General features: G+C 50.2%; 7 protein-coding genes across 7 annotated transcripts; 3 read left to right on the plus strand and 4 right to left on the minus strand.

The window, feature by feature from the left end:
* Positions 1–539: 539 nt before the first annotated feature.
* ANK1-1 (Ankyrin-1) lies at positions 540–5,008 on the minus strand (the record flags this gene model as incomplete). Its single annotated transcript, XM_037328605.1, has 5 exons — positions 540–546; positions 605–1,649; positions 1,755–2,758; positions 2,815–3,708; positions 3,810–5,008. The coding sequence occupies 5 exons, from the start codon at positions 5,006–5,008 to the stop codon at positions 540–542; spliced, it is 4,149 nt and encodes a 1,382-aa protein (XP_037173339.1).
* A 483-nt stretch (positions 5,009–5,491) lies between these two features.
* PYD2-0 (Dihydropyrimidinase) lies at positions 5,492–7,083 on the minus strand (the record flags this gene model as incomplete). The annotated part of the gene is made up of 2 exons (XM_037328606.1): positions 5,492–6,829; positions 6,904–7,083. 2 exons carry the CDS (start codon positions 7,081–7,083, stop codon positions 5,492–5,494), a joined length of 1,518 nt encoding a protein of 505 aa, XP_037173337.1.
* A 2,755-nt stretch (positions 7,084–9,838) lies between these two features.
* On the minus strand, positions 9,839–11,035 carry JLP1-0 (Alpha-ketoglutarate-dependent sulfonate dioxygenase; the record flags this gene model as incomplete). Its single annotated transcript, XM_037328607.1, has 2 exons — positions 9,839–10,152; positions 10,207–11,035. 2 exons carry the CDS (start codon positions 11,033–11,035, stop codon positions 9,839–9,841), a joined length of 1,143 nt encoding a protein of 380 aa, XP_037172683.1.
* Positions 11,036–11,591: 556 nt separating this feature from the next.
* On the plus strand, positions 11,592–13,293 carry prlL-11 (MFS transporter prlL; the record flags this gene model as incomplete). The annotated part of the gene is made up of 3 exons (XM_037328608.1): positions 11,592–11,781; positions 11,852–12,410; positions 12,462–13,293. 3 exons carry the CDS (start codon positions 11,592–11,594, stop codon positions 13,291–13,293), a joined length of 1,581 nt encoding a protein of 526 aa, XP_037173335.1.
* Positions 13,294–13,779: 486 nt separating this feature from the next.
* Positions 13,780–15,024, plus strand: gaaC-0 (L-threo-3-deoxy-hexylosonate aldolase; the record flags this gene model as incomplete). Its single annotated transcript, XM_037328609.1, has 5 exons — positions 13,780–14,324; positions 14,388–14,544; positions 14,610–14,639; positions 14,691–14,810; positions 14,863–15,024. 5 exons carry the CDS (start codon positions 13,780–13,782, stop codon positions 15,022–15,024), a joined length of 1,014 nt encoding a protein of 337 aa, XP_037173336.1.
* A 579-nt stretch (positions 15,025–15,603) lies between these two features.
* Positions 15,604–16,782, plus strand: CGCA056_v013366 (uncharacterized protein; the record flags this gene model as incomplete). The annotated part of the gene is made up of 1 exon (XM_037328610.1): positions 15,604–16,782. One exon carries the CDS (start codon positions 15,604–15,606, stop codon positions 16,780–16,782), a length of 1,179 nt encoding a protein of 392 aa, XP_037173333.1.
* Positions 16,783–17,165: 383 nt separating this feature from the next.
* glsA (Glutaminase) lies at positions 17,166–18,369 on the minus strand (the record flags this gene model as incomplete). Its single annotated transcript, XM_037328611.1, has 2 exons — positions 17,166–17,170; positions 17,391–18,369. The coding sequence occupies 2 exons, from the start codon at positions 18,367–18,369 to the stop codon at positions 17,166–17,168; spliced, it is 984 nt and encodes a 327-aa protein (XP_037173334.1).
* Between the last annotated feature and the right edge of the window lie 445 nt (positions 18,370–18,814).

Raw genomic sequence — 18,814 nt, forward strand, 5'->3', positions numbered from 1 at the left:
TCAACCTTCGCATTGTCCTTGTCGGAGGCTTCAACGTCAATCCAAGGGCGTGGCATAGTCCCCACTTCGACCGGGTGGCGGTTTGAACCGGCCCGGGCGCAGCCGGAACCGGCATGTACATTTTGAATCTCTCGGTGGTTGAAGATGCAGGACTCTCAATGCATTTGTGGCGCCATTCCAACTTGACTACATTGTATACGGCAACTGTTTATTTTTCGTTGCCTTTTGGGCGAAGACATTGGCATGATCTTCCAGGTGGTAAAGTCTGCAGTGGGATAATTCATAGGGTGTGACTTTCACAATCCAACTCCTGCCTACGAAGCTTCCCCAAAACCTGCATGTAAGACAGAAACGCAGATCTTTGTTCTTCATTTCACTACATGTAATGGCTGAGGACCAACAAATGACTCTTTTCCGTAATTACATAGAAAAGAATGACTCCGTATCTCTTCGTAGACTAGCAGACTCAAAACTCTTGCAGCTCTGTCAAGTGGCCGAATGATGAACACACCTAGGAAACCCAGCTTCGACTAAGGCATCTACCAACTGCTGATTTCCCGCTCGTTCCGCAAGATCAATTAGTGTTCTGCCATCTTCATAGCACCTGTCTTGAAGACCGACTCTCTCGACTGCATGGCAGAATGCGACATAAAAGTCGTCAGCTCCTGGCTTTGGAAAGGCTTTGACCGCGAGCAGAAAATCTTCCCCCTCAGTAGAAGCCAACTCCGCTTGCTGTTCGGTGGCGTCATCCTCTTTATAAGCTACCAGAAAGTCGTTTAGTATGCCATCATAGACAGCCATGTTTTCATATACGGCTGATCGGACCAAGACTTCCATTCGAAAGGTACGGTCTTTGATGCCAATCTTGGTTTCGTGTTGCTCGACCAGCGTCGTTACAATCTTGGCTGAAGGGACGTGTTGGGACGCAAAGGCGATGGCCGAAATGAACACCGCCCCTCTAGTTATTCTTCTTTCGTCTTCTTCTAAAGCGGTTTGGCCGCCCAAGATCTCTATGTATTCGATGATCTTACTAAATGGCCGGTCGTGACGCGCAAAAGCATTGACAAAGTTCTCTCCGAGCATTGAGTTTGGGTTGAATCCGAGATCATAGAGAGTGCTGAGAATGTCCAAGAATCCATCCTCCTGGTAACTACGCATGCGGTCTCGCTGCTCACGCAGCAATAAGGGTTCCGGGCTCGTCACGTCCAGTGTGTCATCGGTGTCTTCGTTGATGTGGTCGCCGAAGAATTTTGTTGAAATGAAAATCAAGTATAAGAAGGTAACGCGAGGGTTGGCCAGACTGCTGATACTGGCCACTTTATCCAGCAACATCATTTGCTTTGAGCCTCGATTGCCGATTTCTTCGTAAAACAGTCTTAGCAACTCGTTCGCTGGTGGTAGAACTGCACCATGAGCCATCAAAATTTGCAATACCGACTCGGAGTTTCTCTTGATAGCTTGAATGAGCGTCTGTCCATCTTGACAGACCTGTTTGACAATGCCAGTGTCCGGGGACTCGAAACGCAAGAATAGGGCAATGTGACTTTCCAAGACCCCTGTATCTTCTTCGTGGTTTCTACCAAAGTAGGCGTGCTTGTCGAGAAGCACTCGAAAAGGCGCGTGTCCACTGTTATTTAAACACTGAAGATCTTTCGAAGCTCAGTGGTCGAGGAGCAGTGTCAGCAACTCAACTGTAGGTCCGAACCCGGATGTCGCGGCGTGCAGAACGGTATTTCCCTCGTCATTACGCGAACGAATATTTGCGCCATTAGAAAGAAGCGTTTCCATGGTATCTATATCCCCATCTTTCGCAGCCAAGATAAGTGCAGTATTTCCAGTGGCGTTACGAGTGTTGACGTCTGCACCGTAGGCAATCAAAAGCTTGGTCAACTCAGGTGACTTCGCCCCAGCTACATGCATCAGTGGAGTGAAGCCCTCAAATTTGAAAACAGCATAGTCTTTGAGACCACACCCCTTTTTTTGCGTTTGATTAACATTTGCTCCGTGTTGAAGCAAGCGTTCCACTACAGCGACGCTTGCCATCTTGCCTCCCCAGACATAGTCATAACTCCGGACGGCTTGTAGTAGAGGGGAGGTTCCCTCATGCTCAAAATCGACATCCGCCCCGTTTGAGAGAAGGAGATCGAAAAAAGTCGTATCCTGAGATCGCACGGCAGCATACATAGGACAAAGACCCTGTTCGCGGGCGTTGACATCCGCGCCGATCTCGACCAGCATTCGAGCCGCGGATAGGTTACGGGAAATAATGGCGCTTTGTAAAAGGCTCGACTTCCAAGTCTCTGGTTGCTTCATGAAAAGCTGCTTCGACGAAACCTTGATTGCGCCAGTCTTCCTTGCAACGCGCCATGTGGATTCAGAGACCGGCGGTTGGAACTGCCCGTAAGCGTCGTTGATGGCAACGGTGACCTCACTTGGCCGTTCGAGCCAGGACATATCTCTGGTAGATGGTAATAAATCCTGCAGATAGACTTTGTGTGTAGGACCACGGAAGTACGATAGACCGATAGCCTTTCCAATGGTTTCGAGATCCGACTTTGCAATAGCAGTCTCTTTAGGAGCTTGCGACTTATCACTGCCAGCATCCCGATCAGATTCAAGCAGCAATCTGACGACATCGAATTCGTGACGTCCAATTGCCCAGTCCAGCGCGGTGAGGTCATGGTTGCTTTTGATGGAAGGATCCGCACCCAATTTTAGGAGGATCTTTACGATTGGTGCATGCCAGCCAAATGCCGCCCTTTTTGGTGTGGACTTGATTAGCAGAAGACTTTCTAGACTGGTTGCAGTGCTTACCAAAACAACGGAGTCCATCCTTCTGAATCCTTCGCATTGAGATATGCTCCAGCTTCGGCGAGAGCCGCCGCGACCTCAACATGACCGTTTGCGGCAGCCCAATGTAGTTGCGTCCATAACTGAGAGTCGAGTGGTGATGGTGGACAACCTTTTGAAAGTAGGCTCCTAGCAAATAGTGACAGTCCCCAGAATGCTGCCAAGTGGAGTGCGTCTTGTCCATAAGGAATCGTAGCAAAGATATCGGTGGCAACGGCGGTATTTTTGATACTGGAATCAAACTGGAGAACTTGAAAAGAGCTCCAACGCGTCTTTTCGGATGCCAGTAACTTATCCAGCAGAGGAAAGACCGATTTCTCCATGTCCTGGTCGATGATATGGTGACCCCAGTGGTGAGCCGAATAGTCCAAGAATGGCATATCAGTGAGTCGGCCACGCAATTCAGCTACGTCTTTTGCTGGACCTTCTGAAAAAGGCATGGCGCACAAGTATCGGATACAAGATTGAGCGATGTCAATTTGAACATCCCAGAGGTTGCTTTTGTGCGGCTCGAAGAATTCGAATACTGACGTGTGGACACGTCGGACATTGGCCATGTCATCCACCACCACAAGTCCAGCGCAGACCCGCAGCATCAGGCTTTGGCTCGTAACAGATTCTTGATCAATTTCATCCATATCTTCTTCTGTAGCGAACGCGTGCAACATCTCATCTGTTGTCAAAACCCTTCTCAAGTTAATAATCCAGCCGATCACTCTGTGCGCCAGAGTTTTGTGCGGGATAGGCTGATTATCGATTCGTCGTAGACTAGATTCAAATACATCATTGATACTGCCACTTTTGGCAGTGTCAAGAATATGCCTCATGGCTTTGACTGATGTCTGCTCTAGGAGATGTCTGAGCAAGACATGAGCAATGAGGAATCAGTCGAGATAGTCGTATCAGTTCTCATGATCGTATTTTCCGGAGGGAAAGGCAGGTGAAGTCTGAATACCTACATTCCATTTGATCTTCTAACAACACACTCAATCAACTCAGGAGTCACCTGATCTCTCAATGGACTGTCGTGACTTTCACACAGACGACTTTGCGCTAGTCTGCGAATGTCTTGTGTGGGACTTTCCATGACAACAGAAGTAACCAATACGGAAGCAGAGGGCATAGCGTCTTTGTACTGGCGGCGACTTGTGACAAGTATGCGGCACCCTGTGTCGGCAAGACGGTTGAAGTGCTTGGTTAAGAGCTCCGATGACCCGATTTCATCTTCTGCATCTAGGACACAAGCGACGTTGTACTTAGACTCTGCCACTTTAGTGATAAATCTTACCAGAACTTCAGCGTCCTGAAATGCATCGAAACCTGACAGAACGTTCTTTGCAGTTTCAATTACAACGTTGTCGCCTTGAGCTATCAAATGATAGGCCGTGCACTGGAGCACAGCCAAAGTTGTCTGGCTCTTCTGCTGTATGAAGTCGCAGAAGAAATAACACAGAAGTAGTCTCTGATCCTTTTGCTGCCGCTCTTGAAGGTCCCTGACCACGAGCCATGCGATGCCGGATTTACCAATCCCCGGCGGACCATGACACCATAGGAATGCAGAAGGAGGTTCGGGTTTCAGCCACTGGCCATAGGTCTCAGATTCTAGGAACCATCGGCCAGTTCCAGGACAAGTTTCTGTTCTCTTCGAGATGGTAGGCTTAGGAAGAGCTGCTAGAAGCTGACTGCGCTCGTGCGACAGCACCAAGGGATCGAATTTCTTCAAAGTCGCTTTGGTGGTGGCGAGAATGCTGGATGAGGCGAAACTATCGAACATGGCTCGATTTCGCTGGAAGGTGTCGATCTGTGCTCTCAGGTCACTCTCCTTGACTGGCCAAAGTAGTCTTGAAACGCCCAGTGCCGCCACTCCCAGTGTCGCTTGGATGGTCCTCAGCTCATTCTCGCAAGTCGATACTAAACCTCGCAATTGAGCCTCGGCACCATCGCTAGAAAGAATGGCAGCATTCTCTGCACCAAGGGCTTGCTTGAGATGTAGAAGCACCACAACAAGAGCGTCAACCTCTCTTAGATACTCCCTCCGGGTATAATCCGCGTTTCGCACGCTAGAAAGATAGCTGTAACTCAGTTTTGTGATCTCGCACGTCATCTGTAAGAGACTGCCAATGCTGGCGACGGCGCCGAGAGTGTCGTCCCAACCCATTGCTGAGTAAGATCACGGGCGTAAATGATCTGACAAGGAGAATACTGATAGTTTCGGCCAGAGAGAACTGAGAGAAAAACCTCTTCGTCAGAAGAGGGGAGACCTGACGATGCATCTAATAGCAACTGCGAGATGCAAGGCGAGTTGGAGAGCCCTAGTCGTATTAGGTACCCGCTTTGGCGAATCCTTCACTACCTATTTCCTAAAGCACGCTTATCTAAGACCTTCAGGATGAATAGTGTCTGTAGGGGCGCTTCGCTCCGGCCCCGCTCCGTGTGGTGATGCAGCCGAACCCCAAGGTTCCGAGTCCGAAGGGCGAAGGCCGATCCAGAGTATGGACAACCAGGTCATGTCATGTTAAGTGCCTCCCGCTGACGCAAGCTTCTGGTATTTGCACCTGACTTAGTATGCCTCTTGAAGCCAATATTTCCTATAAATGATTATTCTAGCAGAACCAGAAGATGTTTCATCAGATGAGTTGCATCAAAGGCTCTCCAAATCAAGTGGGCCAGCTTTCCTCACCGTCTCCCAAACCTGTGCTAAGGTGCTGGATCCACGCTTCATGAATTGGCCAACACCTTTTGGCGCGACAATGCCTTCGCCATCCCGGTCCCAAACCACATTGCCTCTCAATATCGTGTATCTCGGCCAATTCCTCACACTTTGTCCTTCATAAGGCGTGTAGTCGACATCATGGTGAAGTAAGTCATTTGTAACTTGGAAGTCACCGACCTCTTCCTCCGGGTACCAGATGACCAAGTCCGCATCCGAGACACCAGGGATCATTGCACCTTTTCGAGGATACAGACCGTAGAGCTTAGCCGCATTGGTGGACGACATCTCGACGAACTTTGTCAGGGCTAGCCTTTGTGCCGAGAACGCAAGAGGTAATCGAGTCTCAACACCAGGCAGACCGTTGGGTATATAGCGGAATTGACCCACGGGATGGTCAGCTGTGACGCAAGAGTTCTTACCCGCCACGGGGTCATCGAACCGGAATGGGCAGTGGTCAGAGCTGAGTACCGTAAAAGTTCCGTTCGCGAGACCCGTCCAGATAGCATCCTGATCGGCACTCGTCCGGGGCGGAGGTGAGCACACACACTTTGCACCTTCAAAGCCAGGCTTGTCCAGGTCATCTCTTGTCAGAAAGAGATACTGCGGGCAGGTCTCTGCAAAGATATGCTGTTCAGTGGATTGAGCGATGCGGATGCGTGAGGAGGCTGAGGGATCGCTGACGTGCACGAGCAGAATAGGCGTGTTAGCGATGAGGGATGATAGAGCTATTGCGCGATTGGTCGCCTCAGCTTCGAGGATAGGCGGGCGCGAGTTTGCGTGGTACTTTGGCGCAAATTTGCCTTGTAACTCAAGTTGATCTGTGAGCCAGTTGAGAACATCACCATTCTCAGCATGGATCATAGTAAGAATCTCATTCTGACGTGCTTCTAGAAGAATGCTCAGAATTTGGTCGTCGCGAAGCTGGAGAGCCGTGTACGTCATGTAGATCTTGACGGAGGAAATTCCTTCCTCACTCTTGAGTGTCTTCAGCTCGGACAACACCTCGGGGCTGGTATCAGAGATGATGACATGGAAGCCATAATCTGTGTAGCAGTTTCCCGTTGCAAGCTTATGGGTTGCATTGACCGCACTTAACAGGGAGTTGTCTTCGCCCTTTCTCTGAGGCGCAAAGGCGACGACGGTTGTGTTGCCTCCAGCCGCAGCCGACCTGGTTCCAGTTTCCCAACTGTCAGCTGAGCGGCCGGTAGAACCCTTGAAATAAATTGCAGGTTCCTCAAGATGAACATGGCAGTCTATTCCTCCAGGCTAGTCGATTGCAATCGTATTAGTGAAATGACTCGTTTCATCACAAAGTTAATCGTACAGGTGAAAAGACTGACCATGACATAACCGCCTCTGGCATCAATTATGCGCTTGGAATTCGCCTTAATTAGCGATCCGGATGGTGCCTGCAGCACGATCTTTTCATCTTTGATGGCAAGATCCCACGCTGCAACATCGCTTGCTGTCACGCAAACACCATTGGTGATCACGAGGTCGAACTCGGCCGTGGAAGACATAGCAGGTGCACCGTTGAATCAAAGACGTTTCGTTAGGTTTTTCTTTTGTTCCGACCGTGAGTGATGCCACGAAGTTGTTTGGTGACACGATTCTCATATGCACACATCCGGACGCGCGAAGGTGAGATCGCCACTGCGGCCGATTTCCACTACCGGCCCCATCTTATCATCGGTCTTTAAAAGATAAGAGTCGGTATTGGGCCGACAGGCCGACACTCCAGGCAAGACTGTGTGATAACGACGGACGGGCAACGATAAGCGGCGACTGTGGTCCACCAATCACATGTTCCGGATTAGTCTACAGCATAATTAACACCGGGCACATTTATCTGCAGCGTCTTATCTCACTCGGGATGATCGAAGTTGCATTGGTGGAGAGAATCTGGGGTCAATAGCATGGAGGTGTTCTGTGTGGAAAACGGGGTTTCCAGAGCCGTCAACGTCTGAGTACTCTGTAGATTCCCTCCTTTCATGCTCGGTATCAACACCGACAAGGGAAGGGGGAGCCAACGCATAGTCGAATTCAAAATCACACAAACGATGAGGTCAAATCTCACAAGTGAGTCTAACTCTCAGTCATTCGCTGCGGAGACAAAAAGGCGGACGAAAGACTGACCTGCATACCAGCAAGAGCAGCTTGCAGCACTTGCCACCATCGGAAGGTCAAATGCGACGCTCATGATGTTGGAATCCCATGTTCAAATTGTCAAGCAGGCTCTCGGGATGACTGTCGTCCTCATCAGAAACGCAAACGGGTATCTCGAGCAGCTACAGCTCGCCGTTCTTCGCACTCTTCAGTTGAAGTTGAAAGACGCCCGCCTACTTCGCCAACGCGTACGGCCATTCTCTCAACGGCGGACGGCATTATCACTGTTGCTGCTGAGAAAGGGGGCTCACCAACCTCGCCTGTAACAGAACAATCGGAAGGCCAGAGACCAGTTCAATCAACCCCTGGATCAGTCGGCTTTGGCGTCACAGGAATCGACATACACGCACAAGAAGATGGCGAATATCTTTATAAGCGACATCTGGTTGAGTTTATTGACCAGCCTGAGCTTGTAAATCGCCCAATCGACAACAAAGCCCGTATGACCTACATTGGTACAGATGTTTCGAACGTCAACTATCTCGTTCAACAGCAATTCGGAGCTGCTGTTCACACATCTGAGGTCTGCCATTACCCAACAAATCGCATCTCACGGCGAGTGGCGGGTCACGATCCGGTGGATCGACTGCCTCTAGACCCATTTCAATTGCCACCAAAAGCTGTTGTAGACGAACTTCTGGAGGCCTATTTCCGACACGTCAACCCGGGGTTCCCCGTGGTTGATGAGCGTATCTTCATGGGCCAGTATCGAGCTAGAGATTCTTTGAATCCGCCTTCACTTCTACTTCTCTACGCTATCCTTCTTGTTGGTAGCCACGCCCTTTACGAAGAGGATTCCGAAAAGAGACATCTCGCTAAGGCAACCTATTTTCGTCGTGCCAAAAGCCTATTGGATGCTAGGTTCGAATCAAATCGCGACACCATTGTCCAAGCGGCTTTGCTTCTTACTTGGCACACAGACGGATTGGAAGACGCGACAGCGAATGCATGGTACTGGCTTGGAATAGCTGTTCGCATCGCCACCGGCCTGGGAATGCATCGTGACGCAGAGAGCAGTACATTAGTCCAACACAACAAGCGCATGTGGCGACGAGTATGGTGGCTGCTCTTCCAAAGCGATGTATGGATCTCGCTCCAATACGGGCGGCCACAGTCAATCCACCTCGAGGACTCAAATGTGCAGAAGCTGAAAGTATCAGACTTTGATGAGTGCGGGCCAGATGCACAGCCTGAAAGCCTCATTCAAATGTCTGAACTGGCTATCATAGTATCGAAAGCAATGCGGGAGAGAAATCGCGCTTCAAGTGACGAGGCTAGGCGCATCGTTTTGCGCAAAACCGATGAGAGGTTGGCCAGCTGGGCGTTGAGGCTGCCACAGTCACTGAATCTCCATGGTGCCCTAGGAGCCGGTGTATGGAAAACAAATCTGCATCTACACTACAACATGGCTCTCATCCTTCTTCATAGGGACCCTCCAAAAGCTCCATCTCGAGACGTTAGTGGCGTGGAAAGTTCTAAGCGCGATGAAAATGGCGAGATATGCGTGGCTGCTGCAGGAGTGATCCAATCCCTCTTCCACACCTTATGCCAAACTGATGGCATACGATGTCTTTGGATGTCAATCATAAACTGTTTATTCTCGGCTTTAGTTCAGTTAAGCACCGAAATACGCATTTCGAACCCCTTGCTTGCCATCTCGGCTCTTAGAAGATACGATTCAGCCCTGGTGTCGCTGAAAGAGCTCGCGGAGTACTGGCCTAATGCAAAGTCTATCCTGCACTTTTTCGAAAATTCAGTGCGAATCAATTCCCAGCTTCAAGATAGTCACGGCGTTTCGCACTTGTCCAACGAGGACCCTGAAAATCAAGAGGACGCTCTACAACAGTCAACAATCCACCACACAACAAAAGACAACGAAGAGGTAATGGAAGGAAGCCAAAGAAGACCTGACGAGTTAAATGACCCGTCTGCCTGGGGTGCCACAGAAGATACGAATGAACCTGGGGATTTGAATAGTACTGGGGCGATTCTCGACTCTTGGAGACAGTGGCAAAGCCATCACTGGCATACCCCCGAATTTTCAGACGAATATTTGTTCACATTCTAGCTCGCAAAGACTGTACAACGAAGAGATGATTTCCCAATCTTCTAGCAGAGTCCAAGAGATACCCGCCCGAAGTCTTTCTCACATTCACCATCGTCCTCCTCAACCTTTGCTGGGATAGGCTTATTCGCCAATGGAGTCAGACGGAAAGCATGCCTGCGCTCACCAGCAGGGTAGTCAAGGGTCTGAGAGTGGTTCGTGACACGCTGATCCCAGATGAGAACGGTACCAGCCTCATAGCGAACACGGCACTGGAAATCTTGTCTCTTAGCGATGTGATCGAACAAAAAGTTCAGGAGGTAATCAGATTCCTCTTGGTCGAACCCAACGATCTTCTTCGTGTAAACGGGATTGACATCTTTTAAGTCCTTGTCAGCAAATATCGTATTGTGTCCTCCTGAAGTCAACTTACATAGTGCCTTATCTCTGGTGACGGGATGAACGATGACGACAGGGTGTTCTTGAACCAGTTGCTGTCTCCTCATGACTGCGTTTTGGCCGTTCTTCAGCTCCTGGGTGACACCATCATTATTGGAGTGGATAGCAGTCAACCCCTCCAGCCTCTTCCTGAACTTCGGTGACAGGGCCTTGAAAGCTTGAACGCTAGAGCTCACAAGTGTGTCACCACCAGCGGCAGAGGGTGACTCGAGCATGCAGATGAAGGTGGTACCAGGGGGCTGAGGCTCGGGGGACTGGTCGGTGTGCCATTGCACGGGGCTGCGACCCCTCCAAGACTTGCGCACACGTAGATCCTCTTTGTGATCGTAGATAATCATGTGCTCCTCAGAGCCAGCAGCAGGGTGTGGCGCCCATCCATGGATGTGCAGTGGACCGAAGTGGCGTACGATTTGCTTCTGGCGTTCGAAGCCGATGTCGCGGAAGTCCTGGTTGCGAAAGACTAAGGCACCACGCTTGGCAGCGAGAAGCGCGAGTTCATCCAGTCCTTCAGTTGACAGCTGCGACAGCTGGACTCCCTCGATCTCGGTGCCAACATGGGGCGACAGGTCAATGACCTTGGTTGCTGTTGAGAGAAGATTGGGGAGCTTTGGGTCAGCGCGGTGCCCGGGGTCGAAGTGCTCGAAAGACCCGATGTCTTCTACCTTCTCCAGAGGGTTATAGAAGGGCATGAACTCGGGATACAGTGCGGATCCATCTTCCTTAACGGGTCGCGTGACGAGCTTGGTCGCCAGAAGCTCTGCAGGGCCGGGGACGGGTGATGTAGTCGTGGCTGAGGGCGCCATGGTAGCAAGGTTCTTGAAGCCCCTTGGGTTCGGTATTGTAGAATAAGATGAGTACGGCAACCGGGTAATTGTTTCCGTATCGGTTCGCTCTTTGTCAATTTTGTGGAAGTTTGTGAGATAAGATGGATAAGATGGCGGGGAAGATCCTGTGCTATCAGTCAGGCTTTACTTATACCTACTCCGGATTGCCTCGGTCGGGCTAAGAACCACAGGGCTGGAATTTATCAGACCATTGACGATTGGCTCGAAGCATCTTGGATGATGGTCGGTGCCAATGTGGCAGTTCTAGCTGTCGCGCTGATAGCAATGACACCGAGACTGTGAGTTCAAAACGCCGAGGCGCCGAGTCGCCGATGCGGCCAAGCCGGTTGCTTGTCGTTATCAACAGAGGATCAGCGGGGCACAACAATCTCTTGCAGATAGCGCCATGTAAGTTGTCTCGATCTGCCGCTCTGATTTCCGGTTCAAACGCCAACTTTCAACTTTTCGACATTGTTGTTTCTCGTTGTCGCTTGCTTGTTGTTCCATTCTCCGACCAATTCTTGGTGTTTTCACCATGAGCGCTCAACCTCACGACGCATCCTCAATCGAGGATGTCGAAAAGAAAACACCAGATCAAAAGTCTCCTTCGTCAAAAGCTAGTGTGGCCGAGGGTCAGGCAAACTCTCCAAACTCTGAGTATGAGAGGTACTTGGACTTGCATCGGCAATTTGAGGGTGCTGGGAGAAAAAGACTCTTGCAGAAGCGTACGTATTAATGCGATCCTTAGACTTAGTGTCCCTATGATCAACTGACTGATCAACTGACTGATTGCAGTCGATTGGCGTCTTCTCCCTACTCTGAGTGTTCTCTACTTGTTGTGTTCACTGGACAAGTCGAATGCGGGCAACGCCAAGATTTTCGGCTTCGTTACAGACGCCAACATGACATCAACCCAATTCAATTTGGGCTTGATGGTATTCTTCTTCTCATACGGTCTATGGGAACCTGTCTCGAATGTTCTTCTGAGGCGTCATGGGCCGAAGATTTGGTTCCCTATAATTATCGTAACTTGGGGTACAATCACGACCTTGACCTGTCTTTGCCGCAGTTTCGGAGCATTCATAGCTATTCGACTCGCTCTCGGTATCGCCGAGGCCGGTTTGTACCCCGGATCTTACTTCATTTTGAGTATGTGGTACACGCCTAAAGAGCTTGCCACGCGCATGGCTATATTCTACGGCGCAAATACTGCAGCTGGCGCCTTTTCAGGTGTAATCGCGTATGGCGTTGGTCATCTCGATGGTTCTCATGGCTACACTGCTTGGGAGTGGCTGTTCTTGATAGAAGGTGTCATCACTATTGCTGTTGGCCTCATGACCATCTTCTTTCTTCCGTAAGTATTTTTGCTCAGAATTCCACATCGTCCTGCTAACACGATCTGAAGTCATTTTCCCCACCAGTACAATGAGACTCGCAAGACTAGCTGGCTCACCGCCACTGAGCTGGATTACGCCAAGTTGCGAGTGAAGTACGCGTCTGGTCCGGATGCTCCTACCTACGAGTTCCGCTGGAGTGACGTCTGGGCAGCTGCGCGCGACCGCAAGACATGGCTCATGATGATGATGTTCTGGTGGGGAGGTTCCATTCCAACATACTCCTTGTCGTATACTCTGCCGACGATGGTGAAGAACCTGGGATATTCAGCCATCCGCGCCCAGGCCTTGACCACGCCACCTTACGTTTTCGCCACCATTGTGTGCATCTTCAACGGTTGGATGAGCGATCACTTTCAGAAGCGTTATGCCTCGATAATGGCATGCTATGCTGTTGGCCTTACCGGAATCGTCATCTTGTGGATCAGTGTTCACTTTCCGCAAGTTTCAGGGGTGTCATACTTTGCGATATTCATCGCAGCCGCTGGTTACAGTGCTCAGGCACCGATTGTCGGAGCTTGGACTTCCAACAATATTCCCAACCCTTCCAAGAGGGCTGCTTCCATCGGACTTTTGATGCTTTTTGGCTCTGTTGGTGGTGGCGGTATTGGTTCCAATATCTATCTGGAGGAACAAGCGCCTGTCTATCCTTTGGGTTTCGGCTTCTCAGTTGGGGCAACTGTTCTAGGGGCAATGATTCCGGCTACTATTCATTGGTGGCTCATGCGGAGAGAGAATGAGAGAAGGGACACTTTGGACCATGATCGCATTCTCACCGAATATAGCCCGGAGGAGCTCAGCAGTATGGAAGAGAATTCGCCTCTATATCGTTACACTTTGTAGGGTTGAACACCGCACAGCAGTATAAGCAGGTTGAATCAAACCCATTACTAGATCCATGATATTGTATGTGGAGGGGCAATTGAGATATAAACTCTTACCATCGTACGGCTTTTGTGTATCACTATTGTTCACTTCTAATATGTAGTCTAGGGCGCATGAGAATACGTTTCGGTACTGTTCTGTGTAACGGAATTGCTTTTCCATGACATCGTTGTCTGAAACGACGTATTGGAACATGACCTGGAGGTCATGTTCACAAATCAGGATTGAATGCTTAAACACTTCATGTATGGCATCTCTGCAGCGAGACACCAAGCGATATGTGGGTTTTCTCGGCGATTCGGCGGGAGGCTCGGCGACAGCACTATCAGGTGCAAGCAGAAGTGTCATGTGATTGCCGATTGTATGATTCGTGTCCTGCCTCCTTGTCTCTTCACACAGCAAGCAACTGGGTTTACTACTGAAGCTGCATCATTTTCAAGCAACATGGCTTCTATCTCGCACCGACCCCTTCCTCGGGGTATCTACACTCCTCTTCCTACATTCTTCCTTCCCAACGAAGATTTGGATCTAGATGCATTTGCAACTCACGTGCGATACGTAGCTGCGGCGGGCACCATTCCAGTGGTAGCAGGCTCAGCCGGCGAGGCCCCTCATCTATCCGCCGAAGAGCGCACGCAACTGATCCAGGCTGCTCGAGCTAGCCTCAACGAAGGAGATTTACAGCATGTCCCCATCGTGGCCGGTATCGGGGCTCCAAGCACCCGCGAAACCATTGAACTTGCCAGAAAGGCCGAAACGGCAGGCGCCGACTATGCTATGGTCTTGCCTCCAGGATACTACGGTGGCCAGCTTGGAAGTCCGGCAGGAAGACTTGCTCTGACGAAATTCTTCATTGATGTCGCTGAAGCAAGCCCGCTGCCAGTGGTTCTTTACAACTTTCCTGCCGTGTCAGGGGGTATCGATTTGGACAGTGACCTAATTGTCGATGTTGTGAAGGGATCAAACAATGTCGTCGGAGTCAAGCTGACGTGAGTATATAATCCTGACATCTGTGACATCTGTGTATTATCTGCGATACTTACTGGGGAAAGATGCGCGTCCGTTGGTAAGATCACAAGAATCAATGCAGTGCTGTCCGCACCTTCCTTCATGGAAGCCTACCCACGTCGTCGTCACGGGGACAACTTCAAGATCATCGATGGCTTCATTGACATCTTGCTGCCATCGATAGCGAGCGGAGCTGCTGGGGTAAGATTCAGTGTTTAGGATGTAATTGAATTGGACTAAGAATCTTCTCCGTGTTGTCATTGTAGGCTATCTCAGGTCTCCCAAACTTTGCTCCTGTAAGTCACTTGCATCTTGATACCCCGAAAAGTTGGCTTAGAATCACGCAGAAAACATGTGTCAAGCTCTGGCAACTATGTGGCTCATCTCCAGGCTCTGAGGATTACAATGAGGCTCAGCGTATTCAAGGTTTGTTGGCTATGGCGGATGGAGTGTGTCAACGCATAGGAGTGAGTGATCATTCTTACCAGTCTTGAGGGAAGAAAACTGACAAGACCGAAGATCGCCGGGTTGAAAATGCTTGTGCATATGGTATTGGGACATAGTGAGCTACCTCGAAGACCGCTATTGCCCATGTCAAAGGAGCAAGGACAGGAGCTTATCTCTCTTGATTCCATACAGGCCGTCATGGAAGAGGAGCAGAGGTTGACAAAGGAGATATGAAAACGAATCAAATATGGACTGTTAATGAAGGCTAAAGAAATTTCGGAAACCCGCCAAATTATCGGATCATGTTCAGTGTACATGTATGTTTCGGCGGCATGTGACGTTCAATCCGACCCGAGTTGACAGAAATACAATGTTGCATCACTATTGATGCGGTCGAATCGGATTAGGAAGGCATGGAATAGCGCCAGTGTGGGAACTTCAGAATCGGACTGCCAGTCCGACGTCGAACTATGATCCCGAATAGAGGCAAGATCCGGCGGATCAGCGTTGCATTAGAGGGTAATTTCCCCGCACTGCACCCAACATAGACATCATATTACCAGATCTGGGGTAGCTTCCCAAGATTCTGTGTTAGCCGCACGAATAGTGCGTGGTCTGGGTTTCTGAGAGACGGCCAGAGCCGTAGAGTGTCTGCAGCTACCGAAATCTCCAATGTGTTCACCTATTCTGGTTGTTAGTTATAAAAGGCTTCGGCACTCGTGTTAATGTGAATGATTAAGACAATATGATTAAGGACAGTCGAGGCAATAGCGGATTTGATCTTGGAGACTGTCGTTGATCCAGCGCTTCATCATGAAATTGCTTTCAGTTCTATTTCATCTCTTCGTCACATTTGCGACCGCAGCGCCACCCCGCGGCTTGGCAAATCTGGTTCAACGAGCCACCCCTGCACCTTTCAGCGACTTCACCAACAACCTAGTATTCTACCCAGATAGGAACTACACCAGCTGGAAGGTCATCTACGCCCGCACTGTCCAGCTACCTGATGGTAGTCACCTCCTATCCTGGGAGAACTATCCACCCGAACCTCCGCAAGCCAACTTCCCCATTTACAAATCAACCGACGGAGGCGCAAACTGGATCGAGTTTTCGTCTGTGTCTGATCAAGTCAATGGATGGGGTCTGCGGTATCAGCCCAACTTCTACCTTCTCAAAGAAGCGTTTGGCGGATATCCTGCCGGAACCATTCTTCTTGGGGGAGCTTCTGTTCCGGCGGACCTGAGCGAAGCTTATCTCGATCTTTACGCCAGTAGAGATGGGGGATTGAACTGGGAATTTGTCAGTCACATGGTATATGGCGCAGGGCCCGAGACTACCACGAACGGCAACGATGCAGTATGGGAGCCATTCTTCATGATGCATGAGGGCGAATTTGTGTGCTTCTTCTCTGATCAGAGAGATGAGAATCATGCGCAGAAACTTGCACATATCACGACCAAAGATCTCAAGATATGGAGCGAACCCGTGGATGACGTTGCTTCGTCGGCATACGACGACCGCCCAGGGATGACCACGGTGGCACACATTCAGTCTACGGGCCAGTACATCATCACGTATGAAGTTTGCGCGACGAATGAGGGCTGCGAAGGGTATTACAAGGTCTCTTCCTCGCCCCTGACGTTTGGCACTATTGAAGGCCGCGGGGACAAAATTGTTTCCGCCGAAGGCCATACTACCGGGGGATCACCATACGTCATTTGGACTCCCAACGAAAAGAAAGATGATGGCTCAGGCATCATTATCATGAACGGTGCTAGCAGAGAACAACTTTTCGTTAATGAGGATTCTGCGAATCCAGCGGGATGGAAAGAAGTTGACGTGGGACAATGGGCAGCACATTCGAGATGCATTGAAGTGATCAATAACAACGGAACGAAGAAGTTGATGCTTTCGAATGCTGGCCAAATGCAGGCGGGATTTGACAACTATGTGGTTGTCGGAGTTGTGGATATTCCCTACGATGCTGTCTGAACCTCTGGTGACATATCAAAGGCCCATCTTTAGCATACACATCAGACATTGGAAGTACCATCAACACTATCCAACTAGTAGTTGGCAAAAAATAGAGTACAGAATGCATAAACTTTATTCTGTTTTATGACAACAAAACAACCCAGACAGGTATGCTTTTATTGAGGCGAACCATCCATGGTCGGATAGTCACCAACTATCATCTTTGAATACCGCTTGACAACCCAAGCCTCCAATGAATTCCCGTGCTTCAGTTTCTGATTTGGACACATGGGGTTGCTCCTCCTTACTCTCAGGATCTATAGTCATCTGCAGAACCCCAGATGGGTCGACCACCACTACATTCCGCCCATCCAAAATCAGCCGTCGGATATTTTCACGAATTATCCTTTGTGCAATGGCATTTAGTGAGTATGTGTCACGGAATGAGAATACCACGGCACAGGCATTGGCATGCATTCCAGAGCCGGGGTCATCCGGGTCCGGCTCACTCAGCTCACGCGCAAGAGTCCTGGTAAGACGCTCTGACCCCGCAAATCGAACAGCGCCTCGAAGACTGAAGATAACGACTTTTCGTTGGCAGTTCGGATGATGCGGATCCCTCTTACCCCCAACGATTGTGGCTACTGAGGTGCGCACAGTGGCACCGGCGACCTGGCTGGCGTCCATCATGTGCAGGCCCATGTCCCGTGACAACTGCTCACAGATCATGACGCCCCTCACACTGTTTCCGCGCCCGTCAAGCTTGGGAGAGAAAGCTGCGAGACCGACTTGGCCCGGTAGAGCTCCGAGGATGCCGCCCGCCACGCCGCTCTTCGCCGGGATGCCGACCCTGGAAACCCAGTCGCCTGCAGCATCGTACATTCCGCAGGTAGTCATGATAGAGAGAACCTGACGGACACTGGTTTGGGGGATAATATGGTCTCCAGTGATGGGGTTCACACCGCTGTTGCAGAGGGTTGCTGCCATCAGGGCCAAGTCCCTGACATTGACATTGATAGAGCATTGGCGAATGTAACCCTTCACGGCGTCTCGCGGGTCGCAGGTGATGATGCCGGTTGCTTTTAGCATATATCCGATACTCATGTTGCGATCCGCATCCTTGAGTTCGGCCTGATAGACCTCTTCGTCGACGTGAAGTTCCCGGCCTGCGAGTCTTGACAACGTCTTCAGGATACGTTCCGTCCTCTGCTCCACCGTAGCGTTAGGCGAGACGACAAGTGTGTGTGCCGTGATGGCTCCGGCGTTGATCATGGGGTTCATGGGCCGATTGCTGCCGCGTTCGAGCGAGAGCCGATTGAAAGCGTCGCCGGACGGCTCCACGCCAATCTTTTCCAACACCCGCGACAATCCCGCGTCCTCGATAGCCAGCGCATAGACAAAGGCTTTGGAAATCGATTGGATTGAGAATTCGACCCGGTCGTCTCCTGCCGAGTAAAGATTGCCGTCAACCATGGCCAGAGCCACTGCCATCTTGGAGGTGTCCGCTTTCGCTAGCACATCGATGTAGTCTGCTGGTGCTCCATCGTCGTTGGGGCGGGCATTCTCAAGTACGCGTTTGAGATAGTCGGGGATGGGCGACTTCATTGCGTGGGTGAGTGGTGTAGCAGGATCGTGAGAACTCGGTGGAAAAAGCCTCCCAAATTGCCAAAAAGGTGAGAGAGAATATATTTCGCTGCACTTGGCGCTTACTAACAATTTGCCCGTAGTGCACAATTAGTATTCCTCGGTTTCCGAGCCTAGTGGAATTTCGCGAGTCACGGTGGGTGGGTGACCTTCACAAGACTGCCGTTTGACTAGAGCATTCTTCATCGTCAGGGCTGATGAGCACATGACAACCTACGAAAAATGACCTTGCCAAGGAAAAAAAAGGTCATTGGATGAGTCTTCTGTGTTGTGGAGGGCGAAACGATTACGTCAATTTCAGCTTACTTTTCATGAGCTGTTTGGCGAGGGAAGCAAGGGCTTATTTGTGCTACAACACGATGTTTTGCCCTCTAATTATTGTCTCGTTGTCAGTAATTGAATTAGA

Source organism: Colletotrichum aenigma (assembly GCF_013390185.1).
Source record: "Colletotrichum aenigma strain Cg56 chromosome Unknown KSG_Cg56_contig09, whole genome shotgun sequence".
In the NCBI taxonomy this organism is placed as follows: Eukaryota; Fungi; Ascomycota; class Sordariomycetes; order Glomerellales; family Glomerellaceae; genus Colletotrichum; species Colletotrichum aenigma.